Genomic DNA, 25,563 nt, shown 5'->3' on the forward strand with positions numbered 1-25,563 from the left:
CTGCTTCTGTAGCAAACTAGTGAAGCATGATGCCAGGATATGTTACATCACTATTTTCACCCTGTTTATCCTTGGATACTTGTTTTCAAGTAGGATACAGCACAAAGGACAAAAAGGTATGAAATTAAATTTTAGAAAGAGTAATTGTCTTCCTTATCATGACTGTGTTGGTCTTAGAATTTCCAAATCACTAACTTGAAAGTAGAAATTGGTGTGAGTTAAACACATAAATACACAAAAAGATAATGGAGTAGATTAACCTACACAGCAATGAAATCTAGGTCAGGCTTAATAACCTTCAAATTGCAGCTGACACAATGAATATTAAGCCAGTCAACCATGAGAGATGCATTCATAAAGCCAAACCAATCTAGGTTTTTTAGAGGAAAATTCATTATAAAATACTGATGTTTATGTGATTTTTTTTCCCTGTACAAATGTAATTGTAGCATTTCTAGAAAACTCACCACAGATAATTGACAGTGGATCTCAAGCAGCAATAATTTTACATACCAAAATAATCTATCAAGAAGGCCTATGGTAGGTACTATTTTCTGTGCAGATTGTTACCAAAAGATGGGGAAAGGAGGAAGGAAAGGAAGGTAATTGCTTTCGCTCTGAAGAGGAGTTGAGAGAAGAATTACAGTAAATTGAGAGAGTTAAAGAAAATTTTTCTGAAAATCCCACTGAGAAAGATTTCCTGCAGAAAACAGTAATCAAAAAAAAAGTTTTAGTTAACCATTTTTTGAATTCAATACATCATCATCATGGTGGTTTTATCCTATGAATATTTTCTGGGGAATATATATGCATGCCTGTATGTATGTATGTGTAAAAACCCACAAAATAATAAAGTAAAATGTAGTACTAAACATTGAACTTGTTGTGGAAGGAGAGCTGTCCTTATAATCTCTGGTTTGCACAGTTCAGTCATAACCATCTCATGAAATTTGTCTGAAAAGGACATAGGAAGAGGATTACTTGTCTTTTCTGTACTAGTGCCTTATGTAACACAATAAATATTCAACAAGTGCAATACCTGATAAAAAGTTAGCATTTTTCTGGACAGCAATTACTCAAAGCCAGACACCCGAGCATTTTCCAGGGCTCCCATCCCCCCCAACACACCCCACCACAGGATTTCTATTCTTATTTCATAACCCTGTGGAGTTGGACTGTGCCAATTCCTTGTTCCTGTTAACTTTTACAGAGACCCCATAGAATTCTTCATTCTCGCAGGATACCATGGCTGCTCCACAAATATTTCTTTGCTTACGGAGATGGGCAACCTGCTGTAGCTGGCACTACTTCCCTGTTTGGGCAGCGAAGCTGGACTAGATGATTTCTAGAGGTCACTTCTGACCTCAACCATAATTGTGATTCTCTGATTGTCCAGCTCTATGAGATCATGAATGAGCTCAGAAAAGGTTTATTAAAAATAAATCAGTATTTGAAAAATCTTTTGGAAAAAAAAGAGATCTTTTTGATCTCTACTTCCTCTAACAACTAGATAAAAGACATGCTAGTGTTCTGCCTCTTTCCCTGCCCTAGGAATTTAGAAAAAGGAAATTACATTAAACAAAAGAAATCCAAAAAGCAAAAAAACCTCAACTGTTCAAAACGGATTAAAGCCTCATTAAGCAGCAACCAGGACTGATGTTTTCAGTCAGTATGATTTATGATCTTTGTTTGCTTTGTGCTGTTCACCAAAAAACAAAGGAGCTGCTCTGGAACTATTCTCTAGGGACAAAACTGTAAACAAAATGAGCACTCCATTTAAACTCCAAGGCTGCATTTATCAAAACCATATTAAATATTAGTAAATTTTAAGTGCATCTTTTTTTTAAATACTATGATGCAATTCATTTTTACTGAAGGGTGTGTGTTCTGCCCAAAGTTATCTTCACTAATTTTTGATGTTCCCCAGATTGGTAAATGTGAAAGCAAAGAGATTTCACCAAAAAAAGGCTGGGTTTTACAGACAGGAATCTGCACCAGATGCCTACTCTTTCAGCACCATCTGTGAATTGATAAAGGTAATGATAGCTTTTTAAACATCCTTATGCAATTCATATAGGTGTTCCAATTTAATTATAGAACCGCTTTAAAATCCAAATATTATCCTCAGCCTCTCTCCTATATATAATGCTAAAAAACCCCAATGTTAAATGAGTACCTGTCTTCATTTTAAAACAATAAAAATTCTATCTACTGTACAAGCAATCCATACTGTGTATTTTGATAAAATAATTCCCACATGTGCACTATCATAAATGGGTTCCTTTATGAATGCTACAAGTATCTCCTGCTAGTGTGAATGTAAGCAAGCTGAATTTTCTTTTGGAAGACCTCTCAAATAAATAGCTATGAAAAGGGATATTTGTTATTTAGAATCCAGTTCATCTGGACACTAATATAACAAAAACTCTGCTAAAAAATTCCCTGAATCTACCTTTAATTCTGATCTGACAACTCTGATATTCTTTACCAGAAATATGGTTCTCTTGTCTTAGAAGTCAACAATCAAATGAAAAAAAAACCCAGTAATTTTATGATCCCATGCAAAATGTATCTAGTCATTTGAAAAAGGTCTAAGAAACTGGTGGCATGATTCATAAACATATGCTGGTGACATGAATCATCTCATTTTACCTTTGGCAATTAGGCTGGATTTATTTCTCAGAGATCACTGTCTTTGCTTAAAAAAACCTTCAAAAACCACAACCATGTTTTGGTCCTTTGCACTGCACCTCATTCCATCCCAGACCATTTGCTTGTAGTCACTAAATTTCCCAATTTTCTGTCTCCTTAAAAAACCTCTAATTTTTGTTAATATGGTAAGGTCAAAATTTTTTGTATAAACAAATACATCGAAAGATCACATGACGCTGGAACCAGATTTAAGCAGCTAACAAAGATTAATTACAAAGTAATTATGAGATAGTGCAAGACATGATACAAGCAAACCCAGTTTGAGTTCTGTACTTTATAGTTAGAAATTTTGAGGGTTTTCTAAAGGATGCTGCAGTAATGAACAGGTATTTTGCACAGCATTTGATGCACAGCTTTTCTGTGAAGTAGAAAAATGCACCTTGAATGAATACAAAGAAATTATACTTTGCTTACGTAAACATCAAGATTATATGTCTAATTAGGCATGCAACTGAGCTTTCAAATTATAACAGGTAATACCAAAAAGCAAGTGAATTAGCTGTGTTCTTAAAAAACAGCCTAGAGAGAACTGGATGAGCCAGAGGCACTGGCATTATTTAAATATGCTATGCCATTTTCAACATAATTAGTTACCTAATTGAAAACCCAAACTTAGTCAATGCATTTGTACATGTAATTAATTAGTTTGTTTAAAAGCACTTCATTTGTAGTACTTTATTCTTCATTTCCTTCCTTTGTCACATTACCACAGCATAGATTTGATTTTCAAAAACAAAAAGAGACACATAAAATTAAGAAGGGCATTAGTAAAAGAAAGCACTATAGGGCAATAGATCACTAGTGCTATCTAGAATTTCAGAGACTCACTTCTTTTTTTGGTCTGAAGCTATTTTAACTATTTCAATATACATCTTCAATATATCTACATCCTAACAGCTATGTGTTAAAAGACCCTTTAAGCTTTTTATATGAACAGAATATCAATTACACAGGTCAGATTCACATTGTAAACCCCATGCAAACAGGGAATTGTGACCTAATAAAGCATTTATTTATTGGTGACTCTAATCTGTGCCATACTGATTAGGAATTAATATGACAGTTTTTTATCATTGCGCCCCAAGAGGTATAGAAGTTGCATTGGACACAAGTCAGGGTATATATACAGGCATACAGGGAAACAACAAGATCATCCTAAAAAAGAAATACAGAACTACAAAATAGGTGGTGTTTGCAATGCCGTTCTTCAGGCTGAGAAGAGGCAGGAGTCAAGTTCAAATGACAAAGGGTGGAAAACAAAGGAAAAGCTGAGGGTCAAGAAAGATAATTTACACAATGCTTTATGGATGAACCCACAAAACCAGGGGGTAAGATAAAGACAAATCTATGAGGAAGAAGAGTCCCAAAGTCCCCCAATATTCACTAGACCAGAGAAGTCACTTACAATACTCAAGTCTAAACATACTCAGTCTTTCGCATTTACTTCTGAAGAGAAACAGGAACCCACACACATTTTAGAACTATGAAATATTCTTTATGATGAGAACATAGGAGGTGCAATTGGAGCCTGATACTAGGACTGACAAAACCATACAGTGGATTTTGGCACAGTTCCTCAAGTGAGCTGAAACACAAGCACAGACAGTGTGACACACACTGAGGAAAGAATCAGCAAGACCAGCCTGGATGTAGAGAAAAGAAGAGTCCTGGAATAGACAAACAGGAGTTGTTGATTGCAGATTTACAAGAAACAGTCAGAGTGGCAGTACAAGATTTACCTTTGGACAGTTGGAAGCAGATTTGAGGAGGAAATCAGCACAATATATAGTCAAAACCCTGGACATACATTCAAGAAAATAATTTTTGTAAAGTATATGGTCACAACATAAATCTGATTCAGTGATGGAAAAAAAATTGAACAAACAAACAAACAAACAATTTTGGATTTAATACCAGATATAAGCTTTGAAAGCAAGTAAAAATATAAGCTGTAGGAGCATATAAAGGAACTATTAAAAATTCAAAAGACTAAGTAAAATAGGATGAAGTGTAAAAAGTCACTAAAGAGCACAAAGAACAGAAAAATAAAGTCGATAAAATCTATTGCATCTGTGATAGAAGAAAGGAGAGAAAGTTCTAGAAAAAGAGTGAGGAATAATATGAGGGAGAAGGAAGAAACAAGGAATTACCTTTATCCAATGGAAATCACTGTATTTGCATACAAACTTATAGAGAGAAGATTCATGCACATTTATAGAATTTTGGAAATCTTTATGTCTTATTTGGTGAAAGCTTTAATGATGGCAAAAACTCGAAATACAGTTGTCTTCCAATGGTTTATCACCATCTCTTTTAAAAGTGGTGTAAAAAATGAGAGGATAGAGTGCTAGAAGTTACTAGCAGCACAATAAAAAAAATATGCTACATGATGCAAAAGCATGCTTAGCCAGACCTTCCTTTCAATGCACAATGTGTCCTTTCCCATTAACACTATTACTTATTACAATATTTTTTGTCCAAAAGGAATTAGACCTCCTCCAATAGCACCCAGGACAAAAGAAGAAGGGCAGTGCCAAAAGAAACAAATGGTACACAAAATCTCTAGGGAAACAGGGAAGGTAAGAGGGAAGAGTGTTCAGAAAATATACAAATAGCTCAATTTTTTCTCTTCTCTGTCTTCCCTGGAGAAGTGCTTTTCATATATGCATGTAAAACTACCAAAGTCTTCTAAATAGCTGTGCTCCCTCCTCCTCCCAGGTAGTAAGATAAAACTTAATGTCTGCAACAGACTTTAATTTCATTCTCTCTCATAATTTTGACTGCAGTAGTTGCTGCATCTTTGTCTGCAGTGATACTGGACTCCTTCTGAACTCATTAAAATGGCAGTGATGACAGTAGAGAACCCTGCTCTTCTAGCCACAGGTACCACCAGATAACTGAGAACACAATATAAATATAATTATATATATATATATATATATATATATACATATAATATACATATAAAAGCACATCTTATAATATTGCATATTATAATTTTATCTTTACACTGAAGATATATTTCTGGGTACACATATATTCTTTTATACAACAAAATCTCCATATGTTTTGAGGACAAAACAAATAGGGGAAACTGGAGCTTAAGTTAGTAGCATACTTCCCAAGTTGAGATCAAGACCCTCTTCAACTGGCTCTCCCTGCATTGCCAGCTGCAATCACTGAAAATGGATGAAAATTTCTTTAAAACCATTCCACTCTGAGAACCTGTGATTGTGGAAGGAAATTACCTTATACATTCTATTTTCATTTTATTGCCTTACTATGGGAGCCTATAACTGATTCAGCTCTGTTTCCCCTGTGGTGCAAAATATTTTAAGTTCTTGGCTTCTAAGCAGCCCTTTAGTCTATTAAAATTAAGATACTCAGCCTACCCTACCACTAAACTGTAGGGCTCAGGGCTGCTTCCTGGATGTCCAGATCATCCCTGGTCCTCTGTTTGTATGACACCCACACGCACATCCTATTTTCTCCTTCCCTTCTTCCCTTGGAAAGGAAAAACAAATATAGAGGCTGGAAAAGGGACACAGCATGAGCTGCACAGAAGCAAAAACAATGGGTGTATTTTGGTAAATAAATGCTATATAGATTAGACACCATTGCTTTTCTAGCTCTATTCATATAATTTCCAGAGCTCTGATGATTCTAATGCAGTCATGGGTTTCCTTCTAGTGAAAAAATTAAAAAGACTGTCATGAACTTTCTCATTCACCTTTTCTTTCTCACCCCAAAATTACAGGGTGGGACCAAACCCTTCACACTGAGTAACCATGCTATGGACATTCACACTTAATTCAACAAAAAAAGGTCTAAGGAAATTAAATCATCTCTTCAAAAGTTGGTTTAACCTGGAATTAAAACTTTCTAGAGGCAGAAAGGCTACAAATTTCTATATAAAACAATATCTAATACATAAAAATCCTTTAGTTATAAAATTATTCATAATATTTAATGCGCAGCTCTTAATACTTTAAGCCAAACAGCAATTCTAATTTTGTATGATTTCTAAAGCTATAGGGAGTGGTTAATCATATCAATCATGTAGGAAGCCCTTACATATTGAAATTTTTTATTAGATCTCCTCTATCAATCTTATATTTCTGAATCTTCCTATTCCTTCAGCATTCCCTCATCTTCTCACACTGTGTGCAACTTGTAGGTGCACTCAAAAATCAACCTGCAGTTGCTGTTAAAGCTTCTCCATTTCCATACTGAATAATTATCTACTATGTCCTAAAATGATGTTTCTGTTAAGTAATTAAATTTAGCTTCTGTAGAACTAGCATATTCTTGCTTTTCATTCACTTTATGGTGCAGAAATTCCGCCCCCCCCACCTCTAATCTCATTTATAACATCTCACAGCAAATATCTCACACCTTGCAATTTTCATGATAAATGTGATGACAAGAATGATACTGCTTTTTAAGTAAAAAGCACATGACAAACTACTTTATCACCTCCATCAGGCTGCCTATACTGATGCATCAGTACAGGAAAGACATGGTCTAGTATTAATTTTAATTTATTTATTTATTTGCTTTAAGAGGAGATGAATTCTTTGACTGATATTTTTTGTAATAGAAGTCCCATGGACAAAAAAGTTTGCTGTATTGCATGCTACTGACTGGGGGAAAAAATTATATTCCTACTTTTTGTATTGGCAGATACTATTATATTTTGATGTGCTTTGAATACCAACACATAGGTATTACATTGAATTTAGCACCTCCAATTCTAAGAGGATTACTGCTAACAGATATGCATTGCAAGGGAAAGCAAGTTCTACTTTATACTGATAAAGTGCCATATATTCATCATCTAACTGACAAGTCCTCTAGTTTGGGAATCAAATCTACCAGAGCAAAGTCTTGCATCTGGATATTTCTTTTAGACAATAGCTCTAAATGGACTAAAACAAACATAAATTAGATACTTAACATAGACTTTTCCTGGGCTAGAAATTATAGAACTCTCTGCTTTAATTTTTTTTGTGAAGTTTCACTGTAATAAAGTAGACAAGTCATGTAAAAATAACTTGAATACTATACTAGGAAAAAAATCTATTAGATACTTGAAGATTTTCATTTTTTACAGATTTTATTTTTTCAAGATTAATGCTCCAGGTTTTTTTGAAACGATGGCCACAAAAACCAGAAAGATTAGGATTAGGGTTAGGGTTAGACATGGATTTATTAGATTCACAGCCATATTAGCTGTATATTATACAATCATGTATCCAATAACATATCAAAATCCTGAAACTAATGTTTCCTAATATCTATATAAATCAAAGTATGTTGCCAACACTCATGAGAAAATTTGCTATTGCTTCTGCTACAGGCACTGCCCAAAAGTTGTAACACAGTGGTTGTGGAGATGTTCCACACTGTGACAGACCTCCAGAGTCACTTCCAGAGATGTGCAAAGAAAAAAAGACATCTGCTCCTATCATTTTTAGCGAGTTGAGGAAATGTGTCAGGTTTTCAGTTCCTCATACTGTCATCGTTGTTGAGCTTTTCCATTTTCACAAGGACAAAATGACAAGCACTGTTCCTGGGAGCAGAGATGAATCTGTGATTGCCACGGGACTCAGACAACAACCACACAGTTTTTTCACTTAGGCCATAGTGACTGGATGTAGTAAAGAAGGAATTAATTATTTCACGGCTGAAATGAGGAGAAACTATCTCTTGCTAAACTAGACAGCTTATTTGCTTTCATAACTTTCTAGGTCAGAGTACTTGTTATAACCAGTTCTGATCGGATGATCAGAAATTCACTGAAGGTTTTTAAATAAATAAATAATCAACATTATGTTTTCATTAAAAATCGCCATGACTCAACTACTAAACAAGCTTGGAGAAAATTACAAAACGCAAGATTATTAATTTTCTATCACCCAGCGTTCTCATGAATTCTCATTAGCTTTAATGCTCATTAAATACTGTAACTTAAAAATATTTTCCTGCTATATACATTTGTCTTTCTTTAATTTTTTGTTAATGGCTTTCCTTCTTCCTTTTGACAGTCTGAAGGTCTGTGCTGCAGCTCAGCCAGACCCAGTTTCACGATAAAGCAGTTTGTAACTGGATTTTGTGTGTATGAACTCATCTGGTTTTAAATTTACCCAGGGACTTGATCTGCTGTAGCAAATAATGCGAAACTAATGGGATTTTGATATTATGCTGATGTAAATATGGCTTGGAGACTTATGTAGTCAAGATCTACAGAAACTTTTAAAACAACATTAAAAGTACCTGATGGTGATTTGGTCAGAAATTGAGACTCATTGCACTTTAAATATCACCAGAGAGGTATAATCAGAACATGGCTGAGATGGAGCGGTGACACATCTGTATGAAGCTGGAACTCCATTCTTTTGTAAACAAGATTTCTTTTGTGAAGCTCTAATTTCAATCACAGGTTTTACTTTGGAATTTGAGATTCACCCTGTAATGCATCTTCCACTGGGGACTACAAACTCCATTCAGTAATAAGATCTTTAGCCCTAACTTAATTACAGTATCTGAAAAGCTGACAGGGAATAAACATGACTAATGATTCTGATTTTCTCTCAACTGCTACCTATCCAGCAATCTCTCTGCACAGAGCCTTGCAGGGTGATCACAATTGATGATGTTTACATGTCTGACATTAGAAATAACTATTGTAGCAAATCACACTTGTATCTCTGCAGTACTTTAAAACTGAAGTAAAAGTTAAAAATAAAACAACTATGTTCAATTTAATCTGAATTTAAGGGGCAATTTTTGGTAAATTTCTCATTTTCAGAATAATGAAACATTTTATTCTCTCTGCAGATCTACAGGGACACAAGCCCTGTGTTCAGAGATGTCCTGTTCAAGGCATATTTTAGTAAGCAAAGCCCAACAAGAGGAGAAGCAATTTCATTTGTTTTCAAATTTATGCTTATTGCCAACCACAGTCACTGTCGGAGCATTTCAGGTGCTTGAGAACACCAGCTTAGCAATCTTTCCTTGCTATAAGAGACATGAGGTTTATTCCTCCAATCTGCTTCTATTTATTCTAAGCAGAATTTGTCTCCAGTGAGTAAGGATGTTTTGAATTTCTCGTAATTAAAGACAGGGTGTTTAAGCATATATTACCCATTTAAATTCTATTTAGACTGAAAGTTTCAGTCAGACAACACAGAAACAAGGTTTGAAAAGCTGAATCATGATTCATTTCAATCTATTTTTCAGTTCTTTTTTTAGCAGACCTATCATATACCTTTTAATTCCTAAAAAATTGGCAGGTCTATTTCTCATTCATGTATACATCACATATACATACTTATAAAATGCATTTATATATATTCAGTTTGAAAATCCAAGTACATTATTGGAAATATTTAGAAAGGCTTGCTTATAAATTTTGGACTATAAATTACTGTATTATAAATATAAATTACTGTAGGCTGTCACAGTAATACAACATAGTCAGAATTTCTTCTCCAGAATAAAGCAGCTGCCCCAGTAATCACACACCCCATAATGACTAAAAAACAATCACACTGGAAGCTTGTCACACACCTTAACATCAGGGATACTCTTCTATTATTGATCATCCTTCAAATATCAACCTGTGCGTATACTTGGGAGATTAACAATGGGCCAAAGTTGAATAGTTTTCATTCACTGCTGTAAAAGGTGTCTACTTACACCACAAAGGGGCCCACCATCCCCAAGCTAACTTTATGTACATGTAAGACATTTCAAAGAACAATTTTCATACAGTAAATGAGTCAAGGATTTAAGCCCAAAAGGTTGCTGAGTATTTGTCAAAACTTCAGCATGATATTTTTAATTGCTTTTCATGAACCATCTAATTTGTTATGAAGAGTGACTTGTATGCCTACACATAAATGACTGGTGCTATTTTAGGTAGTCTGCTGAGACATCCTCATGACAAGGGCAGTGATAACACAATGTTCAAGAGAATTGTGCCTTTCTGAAACTGTAGCTTATAAAACCAGACAGGATAACTAGGACATTTCAAATGGCACTGGACAGGTATGTTTAAAGCAACCAAATCCCACCCATTAAGCCTGTGAAACTCAAGAGTTTTCTTTTGGAAATTAACAGTTGTACCAAAAGAATTTTTAAATTCATCACTCAATTTTCAACATTCAATTATAGAAGACCTTTGATGCAACAATTTCAAATATGAAGTGGATGATCTTTCAGCACTGAATATACAACATGGAAAGTGCTCATAGCAGAAAAGACACCTAAGGAAGTATTCGCTGAGACTAAGGAAAAAAAATTCTTCATCAACATATGCTATTCTCTTGTCCTTCTTCTGGCAGCAAGTCAGCATCTAACAGTAAAGTACAGCAGAAAAAAATTGAGCAGGTAAAAGGTGAAACTTGCCATAAAATCTTAAACTCTTGTAAAAGACAACTCTGGGTCAAAAAGTAGCTCTTCAACACATCTTGGCGTATTGAAAACTATTTTTACATGCATCTGTATCATGCATCACATTTCCAACACTTCTAAACTCTGTTATGGACATCAAAAGATAGAAAGAAACAGAACTCAATTACCTCTGCAAAGGGTTTTACAGACTGACTTAAGCACTGGTATGGAGATACATGGGGAATACATGAGCATGATGTTGAGGACAGGGCAGGCAGAACAGAAACATAATTTCCTACACATTCCCTAAAAATTAAAAGAAAAGTAGGGCGGTTATAGGATGAGTTAAACTACACTGCACTGCATCAGCTGATTAACTGTTGATGCAAATATGTCTACAGTAAATGGTTATTTCTGTCCAGGCAGAATTTTTAAATCTCTACATAAAATAACAAGTGTCAAATTAGCTACAAAAAGGCCTGACTTCTCTTGTTCTTCAGAATCACAGAAAAATCACATTTTCCACAGAGAAATGAAAGGGGAGGAAGTTGCCCTGTGCTTTGTGGTTTGTAACACTAGAGGCTTTCCCTGTAACATTTCTCTTGTAGAACTGAAGTCTGCTTTTGATTTTGTTGTCTTGCAGTGGCAATATTTTTACCTCTTACTCCCAAATGCTCTTGCCCTCATGGTGTTGTGTCACTGAACTGCAAGATTTGGAGAGGTTTCTGATGCGGGGTTTCTCACAGGAATAGTATGACTGATTTCAACTCATCCTTTCACCTCCCACCCTTCTTTCACCTTTTATTTTCTAGCTTGAGGTCTATAACTTTATGGTCAGGAATATGTAGAGCTCAGGAGACAACATTAGCAGACAATTATGTTTTTGGGGGTTTTTTTATGGGTTATTTATCACAATAAATCACCTATTAAAAATTTCCAGAAATATACATGCTCAGAACTTCACAGTTACATGAGTGTAACATCTGTACCTGACCAGTTGCTGCAGCCAGAAATTTCAGCACTAGTATGTAAAGGAAGCCAGCTGGGACATCAAGCTGATCCTGCTTTAACCAAATAATCATGGTGGGAAGTGTTCAATGGAATATCTGTCTTGCTAGAGAAATGATGGGAAAGAGAATCTTGCCTGGTGATATTCCAGCCTCTTCCTTTCCAGTCGGCTGTGGGTATAGCTTTCCTCTTTTCTTTCTGTCACATGTTCTTTTAAAAAATATTTTAAAATTTTATTTTCAATAAAAGTTCGGGTTTTCTTCACTAAGACTGTACATGCCATCGCTTAGGGAGCTCCCAGGAAAACCTATCTACCAGCAGCCAGTGAATACTCAGAAACACAGAGAATACTCCAGATTTTAAGAAACTTTCTACCAAACTCAGTAGACATATATGTAGTATTCCTGGTATGTCTGCTATTTTTTGCCCATGTTTGGGTATTCTCAAGCACGAATAGTGGTAAAAGGGATAAGGATGTTACTAATTAAAATGGTGAAACAGTTTAAGTCCATGTGGCCTAGAAAGATGGAAAGTAATTATGAAAAATAATATTAACTATATCTCCAATACTCTCTAGAACAAAAAAAAAAAACACAAACCGAAAACAAACAAACAAACAAACAAAAAAAAACCAATAAAAAATAGAAGAAAGAGAAGAGTATTTGAATTGACAGAGGGAAATAATTTTGTTAAAAAGTCCTCAGGTATTTGTTACTGCTTCAGAAACTAACCCAAATTTTCATATTCTATGTACTGGAGATCTCAAAAAAACATATTTAAAGCTGATCTAACTGCACCTGTTAAAACATCAATATTTCCCAGCAGAAGAAGAAAAAATTAAGGACCTCACTGCAATCTACCAGGAAACTAAAGCTTTCTTTAAAGAAATACAGAAACTAAACCAAAGAATTAACATCATAACAGGTTTATTACATCTATAAAATAATTTAAAATGTTCAAGGTTTTTAGACAAATAGTTTGAGGAAACACAGAAACACAAAGAAAAACTGCAGCCTAACATCAGCAAGTGCTTTCAACTATCTGACAATGTATAAACACAGAGTTGAACACTTTTTTCATATGGAAGGAAATGTAGCAGTTCACTAACTCCTTTAATTGCCTGCCATACATATAACAAACTGAGGCCTCTTCTGTCCTACATGTTAGAGCTCTTGATAGAGATCAGCAAGAACTCCATATTCACATCTGCATCCCAGCAAAGAAACTAGAATTAACATCAGTTGAATAAAACTTACACCGATTAAAAATATTGTGGTGCTCAAAGAGTCCTTATGTCATTTTTGACCTGTCCATAAATTCAACTCAAAGAGTTAATTGTGCTGAAATAAACATTAACATACTGCCTAAGGATACAATTTTTTACCTGGCCATGGAGTATTGGCAGCATAGATAATGAATCTAAACTGTAGAATAATTCATTGGAAATATGCAGTAGCTGTGGCAAGATTTACTACAAATATACTTGAAGTGTTTTTAAAAATTAATATTATGCTGCTATGCTTGGCTTAATTAGCTCTCTTCTTCATTTACAAAGCATATCTGTCTGGTTTATGAACTCAGTCTCTACTCCCCATTCTTGAAAACCTGTTTAATTAAAGTTTTAACTACAGCATAAGTTTTAGAAACAGTACAATGACTTTTATTACTATAAGCCTAAATCTTCTTTTAAATATGATCATATCATATTATGTCAGAATAAGATAAGACATGTTCCATAATACTTCTGTGTAAACGCACAATACTGGTCCTTTTCATTATATGTGCCCTCTATTTCCATTATGCTGCACATAGGCAATTTTGGGGGTTTTGCATAAGAGGTTGGATTGTGATTAATTTAGCCAATCAACAAGTCAGTTCTCCTAAACCCATTAAAACTCACCTTCCTCTTTTTGGCATATACCCATTTCTAGCCTATTTCATTGATTTCCTCATCCATTATTTTATTTTATCTCTTTCATAGGTCCATCACTTATTAGACTCCCACTTCTACTTGCAGGTGACTCTATTTTGGTTTTCAACTACAGCAAAGCCTACCACAGTCTTTTTCAGCATTTATCACTTCCTTCCACTGATGCTATTATAAATTATTAAATATTAATTTAATATTGTTATACATATAAAATTGAAACATAGTCATTACATGCTAGCTGGGATCTATCTGAAGTTCTAGAAATGCATGACATACAGTTGATCGTAACCTTTTTTTGCCTGCACATTAAAAACCTCACGGCATAATGGTCAATGAACAATTATTTGTGCAATCACTGCCTACAGACTACAGCAGAGCAAAAAATATTTTTTTCTCCCTCTGCACGGATGCTGGAGACTCTAGTTAATGACTTGTCACCCATTATACCCAAAATACACTACAGTTTCATCACACAATTTACTCCACAGAAGCAGAATGTCAACAGTCAGTTCTACAATAATTTAAAAAGATAATAGCCATTTTCTCTCCTGTTCTCATTTGAATCTCATAACCACTTTGGTGATCAATTTCAAAACCTTATTTTTTCTGCTGTTGTGAGCTATTCAGGACATCAGATCAGTTTGCAGTACAAAACTATAGAGGCAATCTTTTTAAATTAACAATTTACAATTAATATTTCTGCCAGCATATATTTATAAATTTTCCATAATATAAAACACTATGTCAAAATTTTCAAATTAAAATATGGCAAATTATTTCATATGGCTGACAAACAGTGCAGTAAAATAGGCAGGAGCAATAAAAAATTGTCGGGCTATAAATCTCATGAAGAAGTGAAACAAACAAAGGAGAAAATTCACACTCTTTTTCTAAGTTAAAAAATAATAGCTAAAGCATCATCAGTTCATTCTGTGTAGGATTGTGTATTCATTACTCCATGGAAAAATATTAAATGCATAAAATCAAATTTGAAGAGATGACATTTTTTTGTATTCTTTACATATAGTCTAATCCCCCAAAAAATGTTTTCTTTACATATGCTCTTATCCTTAAAAAAATCTTTTAACCAGATTTTCATTTAGATTAAATTGGCCTATTTCTCTCAACATTAGCAGAGCAGAGAGCCTTCATAGCAGCTGAGGCTCTGATCCTCTGAGTCTGCTCAGATGATCCCACACGGCAGTGTCGGTGCATTTTAAGAAGTTACTGTGCTTCAGCTGGAGTTGGTAAGCGGACATGTGGTCCCTGTCAGCTCATTGCAATGACAAGTACATGGTGTTCACTTAAGCTGCTTTCAGCAGTTCCAAAAGGGAGCCCAGGTGAAAGCATTGGAAATATGAGCATTTAGGAAGAACACTGGAGGCAAGCTTTGCTCTTTTTCTATATACGGCATCAAAAGTGATGCAGCTGCTGCTGTTGTTTTCTTGCACATGTGTGGAGATGGAAATTAGCTTTATCATTAGACTGGAGTAGTATCATGCATATGATCAGCTTAAATCAATCACATGAGCAAGTAGTATCTCCAGTTCTGGGAAATGGAAGGCAGGAGGGAAGAGTGGGCTTGTGTGTCTATGTGTAGAAATGTAATGGGATCAAGAAAACCTTTTAAAAAACACCACCTCAGTCATTTGCAGTTACCTGACCGTTACTCAATTCTAAATGAACAGAAAGTCTGCTTAAATCTTTCTTCAAAGGAGACAAAAAAATTCAGATGGAAACTTGCACACACCACACCCCCTGCCCACACACCAAACAAGTCATCATTTGGGACTCTGAAGCCAGAATAAGGGGGCAGATAATAAAACAACCTCATACTGAGACTATCTTGCAAGATGGTGTCACTGGCTGAGTTCAGCACACAAAATATATTCAAGTAAAACGGAAAGAGGACTTTTGCACTGCTTTAAAATGAAATAACCAGTAAGATTTATTTACGTTATTCAGAGCAGAGTATTCTGTTTCAGCATGTTTTTCCTCAAATTGCAAACATAAGAATATGTCTGGTTCTAATACTGCTTGAGTTAATAAAAATTGTAGCTTCAATTTACAGGAGGAAAGCGCATGAATTTCCAGGTTTTGAACCTGTTTGCCTTCCAGTACACCTAGAAAAATCTGTGCTGACAAATACATGAACTTATTGTTCATTTTCTGAGATGAGGAGCCCAGGGAGCTCAGTTAATATCTGTTCCACAAGCTTCTTATATAAGCATAAGCCTACAACAACATCTTTCATCCTGACTTTCTCATCTATAAAATGGGTTTAATACTCTTTCCTTCCTCCTACCCTCATCTTTGTTCTTGTCACAGTGAGCTTTTAATGCAATACACGTAGATGAGCACCAGAGTTGAAACGAAGCTAAGCTTATATCCACAAACTGCTTAACCAGACATCTAAACACTAAGAAGATTCACTTCTAAGCTGTTCAGAACAAAGAACATTTTTACTAAACACACCCTTTATTCTGATGTCTAAGTACGGATTTCAAGGCCGAATTTCAGATGACCAATGACATTTGTACCCATAGGTTGCAAAAAAAAGTAATTTTTTAAAGTTGAAATACATGATGGCATTTTATTAACTACTGGATTTTAAAAAGTGTTAATGCATTTTAGTCTCTCACTGCTCAGTTTTTAAAAATCTTTATAAAGACAACCTATTGAGCTTCCCATTGGGATGATTCTAGTCGTATGAATGTCTTTTCTAACCATCTGATGCCTTGGCAGCAAATCAACTTTCAGTGAAACAGAAACCAAATGTGTTTCTTTAAAGAAAAATATCTATGAAAGACATGCTGTCTTAAATGAGATGACTACACTGCATTTTTTTAAGCTTCCAACAGAGAAAACATTCATCTAAATGTGAAGTCATACATTTGAAAATTAGCGTTTGCTGTCATAGAATCATAGGAGAGTTCAGGTTGCAAGGCTCATCAGGAGGTCACAATCCAAACCCCTGCCAAAACCAGGGTGAGCTACAAGGTCCATTATTGAGGGTTTTATTCACTCAGGCCTTGGAGACCTCCAAGGATGGAGGCCACAGCTCTTGTGGCAATAGCCCCATTGCCTGACCATCCTCAAAGAGAAGGGTTTTTTAATCTGGTCTGAACTTCTATGGCCAGTGCACCACTAGGCCTAGCTCTACCTTCTTGCCAACTTCCCCATGGATACTGGGGGCTTTCTGTTAGGTCACCCCGAAGCTATCTCTTCTCCAGGCTGAACAAGCCCCATTGGGCCAACATCTCCTGGCAGGGCAACTGCTGCTGCCCATGCTGAGTTTGAGGGCATGGGGTCCTCTGCTGTGCTTGTTATGTATTACTTTTGTCTTTCTGCCCCAAATGCACATGGAAATCTATGTGTGGTCTAGGACACAATGGTATTTTTATTTTCCTAAAACACTTGTGGGTATCACAGCCCTGGTCATAATGCCAAATTTCAGAAATCCAGCTTTTTGTACCATTACTACTGGGCCTACAGATTGGCTGAACCTTAAAAATTCATTATGGATACAGAAAATCTTCATTGTGCATTTCTCAATTTGTTTTTCTGGGTTAAAGATGCTGCACCAATATACATTCCCATCATTTGCATTTACAGAAATGGAGTCCAGTCATGCAAGGACTCTGTGTATGGAAATAGAATAAAAATCAATGGAAACTCTATTTAGGAGACTTGCAAGAATACAATCAATGATAAAGAGTCATAACAGAGCAGTACAGCTGAACCTAAAAGAAACCTTTCATTGGCTAAAAAAAAAAATCCCATCAGTACCTAACAGTAAGTACTACCAAATAAATTGCAGAGATATATAAAATGGTGACATATATATTCTGTGCACACAGACACAGAATAAGAATATTTTTGAGGATAGAGAGACTTTATCTAAGGTAATTTAACTGCTACTATGTCCTTTAGATACATAAAGAACCAAGACAGAACAATATGAAGAATACAGTCAGTATAAAAGATATTGCAAAATTTGTAATCTATGAGGACGTTGCTGTGTCTCTGTAGAGTACAACCTGTTCTCACTTCTGCAGATCTACCACTCTTGTCAATGTGGATCTGACCACTCACAGATTTATATTCACAACCCAGACAGACAAAGCAGACTTTGACAAAGAGAATAGAACACAGCCCTAAACATACCCTGTGTGTCATCATCTACTGTGATTTCTAGATTTTAATGTGTTTTACTGATAATCCATTTTCCCATTCTAACTATGAGCCATTGCAAGCAGTACCTTACCACATAAGCAGTACACCTGAATAGTTACCAGGGGCCTTAGGTGCTGGGGGCAGCAAACAAAGAGGGAACAAATAGAGTCTTGCTACAGCACTATTGAACATAAATTGCTTTTGTATGATTAAATAGCAAAGGTTTGTATGCAATTCCTGCCAGATGATTGCCCTGAAGATGTTATGTACGGAGACATTCTTGGGCTCCAACACTGGCAAAGTCTGAGTTTTTCTGAAGGCTGCTGTGCTTTCTAGAGGCAGGCACAGTTTTTTTGGTATCATCTAATACAAGCTGTTATCCATCAGTATGGTCTCTGCATGAAGACAGCTATTTTGTGGGAAAATCATCCCTGGACCTCAGTGGAAAAAAAATGGCAGCCAAATATCTGACAAAATTGAGTTGATTCAGTAAAACAAAAAAGCCCCAAAACAATAAAAAACCCCTTAATGATTGTCTTTTTCACACTGAAGGGATACTGGATACTACTGAAACCAACTGTCTGAGAATAAAAAAAAACAACCAAACACCTGCATGGAGTAATGACAGTTTGAAGCTGAAAGATTTCTCCAATAAGTGGACAGAATGACCAAATTTTGCTTATAATTTAAGGAAGTATGGGATCTTTGATTGGAAAAAAATATAACAGCCTGCATGAACTTGACAACAGGAGTACATAAAGTTAATAAAATGATTGCTGCATTTAATAGCTACTGATGGATGTGCTTGATTTCTATTAATTTTCTACCCTTTTTCAAATCCCATTATACCTCTTTCCTTCCTAACTTTCTGTGGCAATAGTTTCTACAACTTAATGATAAACCTTGTAATAAAAGTTGAAAAGTTATTGTTGAAAAGTTGGTTTAGACCTACAGTTGAATAATGCAATGATCTATGTCTGCATTGTCATGCTTTGAAAAACAAGGAGTATTTCCTTTTTCGCATCTTCAGAGCAATTTTGCAAGATGCAACATGTAAACACACACAACATTTTGCTGAAGCATTCAGCTCAGAACATTAACTCCTGAAGAGCCTAACAATATTGCCAGACATAACCTTTTTTTTTTTAAATTACTCTTCCTAGAGGCTCACTAATCATTCTTAACACAGGTACAGTATTAAGAAGCAAACAAATAGATGAAAAGAACATAACAAGCACACCAAGCTCCTGCAGACCTGTGGAACTGTGACAGACAGGAGGAAAACAAATTAGTTCAGCAAGGTACTGCATAGACTTAATTTCAAATTTTACTAGCTTAATACCAATTTTGATTTCCTTCGCATTAATCATCAGTTATTTTTGTTACTGAAAACATACAATAACTCATCTGTGAAAGATTACTATAGATTTTTGAATTACCAGTAATGCATTTAAGATAAATAAGTTTAATTTCAAGTTATTCCAAGTGTTTTATAATACCAACATTAATTTTTAACAAATTAGATTGTATTGACTTTTAAAATAAGGCCTCCTTTGGAAGACTTATCATTTAAACAATTTTCAGGAACCGATTTTCTACTTAAAGTTAATTCTCTTGTGAGTCCATGGAAAACAAAACAAATTCTGATCTATGGGAGCTACACTTTGTAATATTGTCTGTATACAAGCTGACCTATAGACTCATTTGCAAGGACTAACTGGGGATATTTTTTTTGTCCATTCTTTGAATTCTTTTGAAGAGGAAGTTGTACCAGCTTATCTAAATTAAATTATCTTTTACAGGTTTGTGGCATGTACTGTATGCTTCTAGTGATTTACAAGACACGACCAAACTCACTTCACCTGCACTAGCAACTAGACTGGAAACAAGAATAGAAAACTGTAATGACAGTGTTTTTACTTCAGTGCATTTGTAGCATTTTTCAATGCCTCAAATTATATTTCAAAAGGTAAATTATTATGTAGTATAATGTCTGACTACCTGAAAAATAGAAAATAAAAGGTGAAATTGGACCTATTATAGATTTTTCACCTACGCACATTTTCAAAAACTCTAAGTCAGTCATTGTTACTTTTAAAATGTCACAATTTTAATTTCATTAAATACTTTTAGAATTAGGATTTGAAAAACAGGATTATTCTGCCATGGAGTCAACTCCTGAAGTCAAGTCAAAATATAAGGGACCTTTCCTATGGCACTAATGGCTCTTACTGTTTGATCTTTCATCACTTTCAGTAATTAAGAAACAGTAAAATGCTAATTAACTTACTTTAATTGATAACATGAGAAAACACAGCTTTCTAGTATTATCCCTAATCATGCTCCAAATAGATCAAATAAAGATAATTCATTCAGCTATGAAAGCACAACTACAGAATCACAGAACATATTGCCTATCACTCTTCTTATCTCAGCCCATGGCAATACTGCTTGTCTGATCTAATTGCAGCTGGAAAGGAAATACCACACAGCCACTTGCTCACTCCAGCCTTCCCTGCCAGGGGCAGGGAGGGGAATTGGAAAGAAAAGGTAAACTTCATGGGTTGAGAAAGAGCAGTTTAATAATGGAGAGGAAATAAAATATAATGCTAATAACAAGAACAGAAATTAATACAATAATATTCATTCTACTATCTTTGTTATTGTTATTGTTGTTGTTATTACTGAAAAGAGAAAGAGAGGAATAAAACTCCAGAACGGCAAGTGATGCACAATAAAATTGCTCACCGCCCATCCCCAAGCAGTGATCAGTGCCCTCCAGCCAGCTCCCTGCAATTTACACACTGACTATGACATTCTGTGGTATGGAATATCCCTTTGGCCATTGGGTCAGCTGTCCTGGCCATGCTCCTTCCTGGATTGTTGCGCTCCTTCTCACTGGCAAAGCATGGGAAATGGGAAAGTCCTTGACACAGGGTAAGCAGTACTCAGCAAAAACTAAAGCTTCACTTTGTTATCAACATAATTGCCATTCTAAAGCCAAAAAACACAGCACTGTACCAGCTACAGGAAGTAAATTAACTCTATCCCAGCCAAGACCAAAACACACAGCAAAAAGCTCTGGGACAACTGTCACATCTTCGAATAAAAAAAAAAAAAAGCACATCTGAATTGCGGAGATTTTTAGCAGTATTGCTATCAATAAAGTAAACTAATCAGCTTTACCACAGACAGCTGAGGATCATTGTACAGTCTTCTGTGTCCATGAGTGATTCACTAACCTGCAGGCTCATCAGTATTCTGAATGCACTTGAGCCACACACCTTTGTCCCTTTGCACACATTTGGCCAGGAACACCCACTAATGTTAATGAAAAGTTCCAAGTCTTAAAGAGTTTGAATGTATAGCAGAGTTAATTTCTTAAAGCTAGAGTTTATGCTCTTAAATGTCCTTTTTTAATCAAAACTTACACTCAGTTTCAAAAATTAAGGCAAATACGTTAATAACATAGAACAATGTAAAGTAACTCTTGAAGTTATCTTACATTGCAATCTCTTTCTGATATTGCCACAGAAATGAATGAGGAATACTGAAACATTCTTATCACTTATATCACTATATGAATTACAGCACAAATATCAGCAATATAAGTACCTTCTTAAGGACACAGGTCAATAAAAGACAGTACACACATTACTCCTCTCTCTTTAGCATTTGAAAGTGATAGCTGGTTTTAGCTGTAGATGTCTATAGTTTTTGGACATCAAGTTGTCTCCCCTGTTCTAGATATTTTGCTTCAACAGAGACACAACAATTTATTTTGGTTTCTCAAACTGACATAATTCAGATTTTTTTTTCAATAAAACAGGAACTATATTGACTACAAGAGAAAAAAAAAAACTACATAGACATATTTCACAGTGCCCATGCTATTAACTAGGGCTCACTGAGATCAAATTCAAACCCTTGATTTGAATTGCAGCTGTCAAGTACTTCTCAAGCAGTCACTACACCAGAGCAAGGATCATTATCTAAATGAATTGAGTCACAGTCTGCCATATTGTCTGAGATCTTCCAGGGTCATTCACATCTTAGAATGGGAAAACAGGGATTTACCCTCCCACCTGTATGACTATTCCACTCTATACCTGGGAAAAAGAAACCTTTTCAAGCATGCATTTTCTTCAAAGTAATACTGTTCCCACAAAAACTTTTTATTTACACCTAGTGGTAATTTATTTCCACCCAGACCCAGTAGAAAGCTCTATCTGCCAGAGTAAACCAAGTCTTGAAGTACTCTAGAGTCTACTCTTGCTACAATGGGGTTTTTTTCTGATAGAATAATTTACTCAAAATCAGTTGCACTATATTCCCTAAACATGCCTACAAACTGCAATGAAGACAGTAATCTGTGAGGGCTCTTTTTTCAGTAAAATAAAATAAAATAAAATAAAATAAAATAAAATAAAATAAAATAAAATAAAATAAAATAAAATAAAATAAAATATCAAAGATGAGATCCACAAACAAACAAATAAATAAACAAGAGCCTAAAAACAACCTACTTGCCCACCCCAGTGCAAAACAGCAGCTGGGGTTTCTAAATGAAAAATCATAGCCCTATAATCTCATTGAAAACTGCTGTACAATTACCTGCCTTGATTTGTGGCAGAGATATTCTCAGAAACAAGCATTATCTGTATCCATGCACATTTCACAAGAGAGTGAGTAGTTTTGTGTAACATTTCTCCTCTCATTAAAAAACAGACAGGTACAATGTTGACATCCTTGTTAATAACAGACAGAAAATTACTGCTAGAAATGACTTGTTGTCTAGGATACTGATTTAAAATACATTAAAAAACTACACAATTGCTATAAAGACTCTGAGACTAAGGCTTCAAATACTTACTTAATAATGTCTCCTTCAAGAGCAATCACTCGTTTAATGATCTTCTGTTCAGGATTTCTAGGAGACCTGAGACAGGAGATAAGGTTACACAATCAGTACCATTCCCATTGTTTTAAGAAGATGAAAGAAATAGACACTATGGAAGTCATTAGAAGATTCCATGTTCTCCTTCAGTTAGCATCATCACAATGTTCCATGGGGAAGTGAAGCTACTGCAATCCTTGTCACTGCAAACCACCACTGAAAGCAGTTGATGACCTCCTTACAAACAGCACAATAATCAACACACCTTTGATAATGAAAAATACACTCCACAACACTAAAAGTAAAGTATCCCATGAATCAATGAGGAAGGTACCTTTGCAAATAGATTAATGTATTAAAACTTGAATCCCCCACCATTTGTTGGGAAAACGTGTTAAACATTTATGTCTTTCAATCAATCTGGGAGAAAAAAATCTTCCTATGTTATATTAATATCTATCACTAATTTAGGTAAGCCTTGCCTAGGGAATGGTGGAAGTTTAAAAATAAAAGTTGCAAAATTTTCTGAAAGTTGCAGCTTCTGAATGCATTGTTTTTCACTTGAAGTTATTTTCCCATAGCATATTTAATTGAGTAGATTCTGATCATACATTACATAATAATATGAGAAAGCAAAGATGAACTTGCATGTACAGCCTGAATATCCCAACTTCCTGGATGCATATTATTAGATAGACTATTAAAAGAGTTATTCTACTGTAGTTTTGACAGGTTAATGTAGATATATATTCACCATAAATTTTCATTTTCTTTATACTTTACCTTTCTTCTTTTACTTTTCACTTTCAATTATCTAACTATGCAAACTTGGAAGAATATCTTCATGCTATTAAAAACGAATTCTTTTTATTTGCTGCTTGTACACAGAAAAGTCAGGGAAGGAACAAACTTTTTTCTTTTCTGTTGATGCTTGGGTTCTCCCTATTAAGGTTTCAAGTACAATCTGCTAGACATACCACTTACAGGGGTGTATATTGCAGTTTTCATGGCTAAAACCATCTTTGAGCTCATCTCTGGTCAAATGGTAAGATTACACTTCTTTAAAAAGCAAAGCTGAGCTATGTCTGGATGAAAAGCTTGCCCACACTGCTGCATGACTAAAGGCATTTGAGGTTCACTTCCAGTTCCAATAGTTAGAACAAAAAATTGGTTCAGATTTGTTTAATTTTTTTTTAATATTATTCTAAAAAAAAATCCAAATATTTTAATTTAGTTTGAGGTTTTAATATTTTTTCTCGTGTGTGCATGTCAATACATTTGAAATAAATTTCCCCTTCAAAGTAATGAAATAAAATTCAAGAAGCCTAATTTTGAATTTCAAAATGTCAAATAGCTTCCCTTTACATTTTGCCAAGCCTGGAAACCTATTTTCAACAAGCAAAGAGAAACACTGAACATAATAAAGGCCATATATTTATTCCCTAGTCATCACTCAAATTTTCAAATCATTATGTAATACTACTGTAATATTTTATTTAGCATCAATTTTACATGAATAGTTGCATATTCCAGTTCAGCCTTGCATTTCATGTTCTTTCTTAAGGCAGGAGCACACAGTTTCATCATATTTTATATGTCAGTCTTGGGAGGAATTAATCAAGTTTTAGATGTTTGTATGATTTAAATATATGGAATACCCACAGCACTTTCTGATGCTGCTCCTTGCAAGCAACACCTACTTTGTTGAGCACTCATTTGAGCATTGACCATGTCCTATTCTCAACCAAAGTACAGTCTATGAAAAGACAACACACCTTTATTTTAAGCTGTTATAAACTTAAAATATTTTTTAATTACTTTACTGCTAACTGATTTAAACTTCAATCTATTTAAGCTGCAATATTTCCCATGTAAAATTTAAGAAATCGAAATGATAATACATAATGTATGTGATGAAATGTGCATTTCTTAAAGATTGAATGAAAACAGATTTTATGTTTTCTCTTTCAAAATTCTGTTCTGTTTTGACACCCCACTTTCGAAAAAAGGTTCTCAGCAACTTTCCAGAAGGCATCTCCACTTGATTAGAATATATATATTGTAATGCAATTATTGATCTCCCTTAATTTTCTGTCCTCATGGAAAAATTTCTACTGACCTTGGAAAAACATCTCTCTAAATTTGAGTTATGGGTAATTATTCTAAGAGTAGTTATTTGGTTACATGGCTAGCAATGACATATTTAAATCAAATATAATTCATCAGAAAAACTTCAAGGAATTTCTTGCAGATATTATTATGAAAGAGTAATATTTTTAATACTAGAACCAAAATATTTTTAAAATACATTTCATGCTAACATTCTGATTATAATTCATTAAAATGGCAAAGGACTGGTAAAAGACAGATGAGCAGGCTCAAAGTGGCCAATAATACAGGCACTTTTAGACCAAGGATTTTCAGGAGCTGAACAGAACGGTTT

General features: G+C 34.8%; 1 protein-coding gene across 1 annotated transcript in view; it reads right to left on the reverse strand.

The window, feature by feature from the left end:
- IMMP2L (inner mitochondrial membrane peptidase subunit 2) overlaps positions 1-25,563 on the reverse strand; it is a 408,398-nt gene that overhangs the window by 117,173 nt on the left and 265,662 nt on the right. The window contains exon 4 of the mRNA XM_030960426.1: positions 23,097-23,162. Within this exon, the coding sequence (XP_030816286.1) occupies positions 23,097-23,162 (66 nt within the window). The remainder of the gene's footprint in view (positions 1-23,096; positions 23,163-25,563) is intronic.

Source organism: Camarhynchus parvulus, chromosome 1A, assembly GCF_901933205.1.
Source record: "Camarhynchus parvulus chromosome 1A, STF_HiC, whole genome shotgun sequence".
Lineage (NCBI taxonomy): Eukaryota > Metazoa > Chordata > Aves > Passeriformes > Thraupidae > Camarhynchus > Camarhynchus parvulus.